Raw genomic sequence first — 4,756 nt, forward strand, 5'->3', positions numbered from 1 at the left:
GCCACTCCTCAGTAAAAGGCACATGACAACCCACTTGGAGTTTGCCAAAAGGCACCTAAAGATTCAGACCACGAGTCACTGGTCTGATGAAACCAAGATTGAACTCTTTGGCCTGAATGCTTAGCATCACATCTGGAGGAAACCTAGCACCATCCCTACGATGAAGCATGGTGGTGGCAGCATCATGCTTTGGGGGTGTTTTTCAGCGGCAGGGACTGGAAGACTAGTCAGGATTGAGGGAAAGATGAACGGATCATAGTACAGAGAGATCCTTGATGAAAACCTGCTCCAGAGCACTCAGGACCTCAGACTGAGGTTCACCTTCCAACAGGAGTAGCGACCCTAAGCACACAGCCAAGAAAACACTAGAGTGGCTTTGGGACAAGTCTCTGAATGTCCTTGAGTGGACTTTAACCTGATCCAAAATCTCTGGAGAGATCTGACAATAGCTGTGCAGCGACACTCCTCATCCAACCTGACAGAGCTTGAGAGGATCTGCAGAAAATAATGTAAGAAACTCCCCAAATACAGGTGTGCCATGCTTGTAGTGTCATACCTAAGAAGACTCGAGGCTGTAATCTCTTCCAAAGGTGCTTCAACAAAGTATTGAGTAAAGAGTCTGAATACTTATGTAAATGTGATATTTCTGGTTTTTTATTTTTTATAAATTGGCAAAAATGTATAAAAAATGTTTTTTTGATTTGTCCTTATAGGGTTTTGTGTGTAGATTGATGAAGATTTTGACATTTATCAATTTTAGAATAAGGCTGTAACGAAACAAAATGTGGAAAAAGTCAAGGGGTTTGAATACTTTCCGAATGCACTGTATATTTAAAAGGTATGCTACATGGTATCTCTATATAATTTAGTTTGATTATTATTGTCACGTTGGTATGAAGAGATTTGGGAGACAGGTGCAGGAATGCGTAATAGTTTTTTAAAATTAAGCCCATATTACGGCGTGCCGTGTAAGGGCACCGGGAGGAAGACCAAACAAATACGTAACAAAAACACAGGGTTGAAACTTCGGCAGCTGCAAATGGGCCGCCCGACGTTGCCATAACGGGTCCGTCCAACGATGCCACTTCAGCAGCCACAACTGGACCGTCCGACGCCGCCAAAACCGGTCCGTCCGACGCTACTGCTACTGGTCCATCCGACGCCGCCGCAACTTCGGCAGCTGCATCGAGCCCTGAACGACCCGCACTGCGTTCCTGTGATCGTCCTCGAAGCCGGTGTGGTTGCGCTGCTAGTGCAGCACGTCGGGGGGTATAAATACTATCACGGATCCCTCCAGAACTTTCATTACACACACCTGTCCCCTATTCCCACTGATTAGTAGCGTGACATGCATCAACAAGTCCATTGTTCTTCTCCCCTCTCTTAAATGCACCCACGCAATACTTCTAAACAAACTCCTTCACATATGTACACCTCCACCACCCAGACCCTATCCTTCCCACCACCCAGACCCTAACCCTCCCACCAGCTAGCCTCCTATTCCCCCTACCCAGTCCCCTATCCCCCCCACCCAGCCCCCTATCCCCCCTATCCCCCCAACCTCACTCCTCTCTGTCAAACAACAATATTTGCTCATCTGCATCAAAGAGCCACAGGGTTTTGTTGGGTGTACAGTACAGTCAGTGTTTGAGTCAGACACAGACAGGCACGCTGTTGCTACAAGGAGACACAGAGAGAGAGGCTGCCCAACGAACACACACAGGGAAGGGGAAGACCTGAGAGACTTACAGACACGCTGACACAGACACACAAATAAAAGTATGAGTGCAAACTCAAATCCAGGGATTTTTCCACTCAGCACTTTCTTCTTGGCCTATCCTTCGCTCTTTTCACTTTTTTCTCTCTTTTTCTGTCGCTCCTTCTTCTCGCCTTCTGTTCCCCTCCTTCCCTCTACATCTCTTTGCTCACTCTCTCTGGCCGTCCCTCTTTTTCTCACTGTCTCTCTCTCTCTGGCCATCCCTCTTTCTCTCCCCTCGTCTGCTATTGTCATAAATACCATAAAACCGTGGGTATGAGATCTGTGTTTTCAGTTCTGTTGTGTTCTTTTCTGAGGGGTCAGGAGGAACACATCCTCTCCTCTAGGGAACAGAAAGCCTGTGACATAGACTCTAGTATATAAAGCATGTTTTGATTTGATATATTATGTCATATTATACACACCAAACTGGATATAAATACAGGCGTCATCGTCACCATGCAAAGCATTGCAGAGTTCATTACAAAATAAGTCCAAACCCACCATGCAGGTATTGCTAATAAAAAAAGTTCTGACTTTAGGGGTGCATATCAAACTTTAAGGGTCCATGAAACGAGGTCCTCTCTACCCCCTCAAACATCATTCTCTGTGTCAATAAACAACTTTTTAAAGAAAAATCTCCAAATATGTCATGGCCAGTGACAATCAGTTGCTGTTCAAAAGCAAAACATTTTCTTTGATGACATTCCAGACTGATAGAAGTGTGTCATTTTACTGGAAATGCGCGGGTCCACTAAAGCCCCCTAAATGATAACATAACACACAAACGCTGCTTCTCTGTTGTCATACTCCACTCATGGCCCGTATGTGGATGTATTTTTGTGAATTCATACAATCAATGAGATATTTCTCAAGTTTTGAAGCTTTGGTATTTTCGCTCAGCCCGTCACATTTTTAATCTCCAAATAGGAAATATGGTCCAGTCACAAACGTGCATACGAAGTGCTGTCTTTGGTATAGTCCTTACGGAGTAACAATCACACAGTGAAATGCCCTTTGATATTGACGGGGGTGTTTGAATCGGACAGTTTGTAAGCAGCACCCCACCAGCCCCCAGAGCAGTCTATTATACCGGACTGTCTGTGTTGTCACGAACACTACTGCGGACTGCTCTTGCGGCAGAGCTGATTCGCTGATGTCGGTGTCTGCCTGTTCCTCCGTCGTTTCCCCCCTGTGAGCAGCGTGTAGAAGAATGGGTTCACGCAAGAGTTCCCGTACGTCAGCCCCGTTAGGATCCGGTTCACCGTCACCTGGGTACCCACCGGTACTGTCCGCAGCATGTCGGGCCGGTATAGCGGCAGCAGCTGCCACACCCAGAAGGGCAAGAAACAGGCCCAGAAGGCCAGAACTATCCCCAGGATGAGGAGCAGGACCTTGGGCCTTGGGGCCCGCGGAGGGTAGGACGTGCTACCCCCACTACCACTGTCCCAGGGCCGGGTCTGGGACACCCAGTAGAGACGGCCCAGAGTAGCATACAGAGCCCCGATGGCCAGCCCCGGCCCTATCATACTGGTACAGAACAGCACGCTCATATACACTTTGGAGCTCTGCTCGTCCCAGGCAGGGACACACAGCTGTCCGTCGTCTCCATCCTCCAGGTGGAGGGTGATCATCATGGGCAGGCTGAGGGCCACCGCCAGGCCCCAGGCTAGGCCCACACGGAGCAGCCCAGAGGAGGGGGAGGACGAGGTGGCCAGGGGGTTGGCCACAGCCCGATAGCGGTCCAGACTCATGGCGGTGAGGGTGTAGATGGAGGCGTGCAGAGTGATCAGGTCCAGGCTGAAGAGGAGGCGACAGCCCAGCTCCCCAAACGCCCAGTCAGCCGCCAGGCTGTCGTACACGATGAAGGGAGCCGTGAAGAGGTAGAGGAGGTCTGCCAGAGCTAGACTCAGAACCTGGAGATGGAGGGAGGTGGAGGAAGAGGAGGAGGAGGTGGGAGAGGAGGAAGGGGAGAGGGAGGGGGGAGAGGAGGAGAGGCAGGATGGTAACGGTACTCCTCTCCCTCCTAAACAGTTGCTAGAACATCCTCGCCTCCTTCTGCCTCTCCTGCGTCTGATGAGGAGACCCATGGTGTAGAGGTTCCCCCCAATGCCCAGGAGAGCCAGGAGGGACAGGAGGGAGCAGAAGAGAGCGGTTGAGGCCAGGCTGGGGGAAGGAGAGATGTATGGAGAGGCGGAGGGGAAGGAGGAGTTGGGGATGAAGGGGGAGGTGTATAATGGAGAAAGTGAGGGAGGCAGGGAGCTAGAGAAATCCATACTTTTTAGTTGAGACTTCTGAAATGGGGGTGGTGTGGAGGTTCGCTGGGTTTATATAAATGTCAGAGGGAGAGGAACTATTATTTTGATTCCACTTGGCTGGATGGGAGGGTTTTGGTGGTGGACAATGGTAAGAGTGTGGGGGGGTAGACATAGGAGATGGGGAGCATGGTTGAGAAAGAGAAATGGGAGAGGAGAAAGTTATATGTATTAGCATTGAAACACAGAAAATGACCTTCTGAAAAGCATCTACAGCATTTAATGATTTGTCACACAACTGTATTCTGCCTATTTTTGGCCATTTTGTTTTTGGCATATGGATTAATGTTCTGTCAATGTATTGTATTTGTGTAGTAGTCCCAGTAACAGAGGCAATTTAGAAAGGCATCATCATAGAAGTCGTTGTATTGGCAAAGCTTCAATTCTAGATACGGTTATAGTGCTTTTTTTCACACTGGCTTTTCTGTGTAGGGGTGTAGAGCCAATTGTAGGTCATAAATTTACTGATGAATCCCCTGCACTCCTGTTAAGGTCGCACCGCTGGTTGTGGGCAACAATTTCATGGCACGAAACGAAATGTGGAACCGACACACACAAATGTTCACCGCGCGTCTCGTGAAGTTGAACATGAGGCAGGCAAGCAAGCTGACGCGTGTTTCGGCCCTTTCCAGATTTATGTCTACGTGCACATTTGCGCACCGGGGGCACGAGAATGCAGAGACTC

General features: G+C 49.0%; 1 protein-coding gene across 1 annotated transcript; it reads right to left on the reverse strand.

Annotated features, from left to right (window-relative positions):
* Positions 1–1,566: 1,566 nt before the first annotated feature.
* Positions 1,567–4,114, reverse strand: LOC129841888 (urotensin-2 receptor-like). Its single transcript, XM_055910232.1, has one exon. The coding sequence runs from the start codon at positions 4,030–4,032 to the stop codon at positions 2,875–2,877; it is 1,158 nt and encodes a 385-aa protein (XP_055766207.1). The 5' UTR covers positions 4,033–4,114; the 3' UTR covers positions 1,567–2,874.
* Between the last annotated feature and the right edge of the window lie 642 nt (positions 4,115–4,756).

The sequence above is a fragment of the Salvelinus fontinalis genome, unplaced genomic scaffold (genome assembly GCF_029448725.1).
Source record: "Salvelinus fontinalis isolate EN_2023a unplaced genomic scaffold, ASM2944872v1 scaffold_0002, whole genome shotgun sequence".
NCBI lineage: Eukaryota > Metazoa > Chordata > Actinopteri > Salmoniformes > Salmonidae > Salvelinus > Salvelinus fontinalis.

Bases quoted from the DNA above. Each gene is read 5' to 3' on its own strand.
- LOC129841888 (XM_055910232.1), bottom strand. From the start codon at position 4,032: ATGGATTTCTCTAGCTCCCTGCCTCCCTCACTTTCTCCATTATACACC.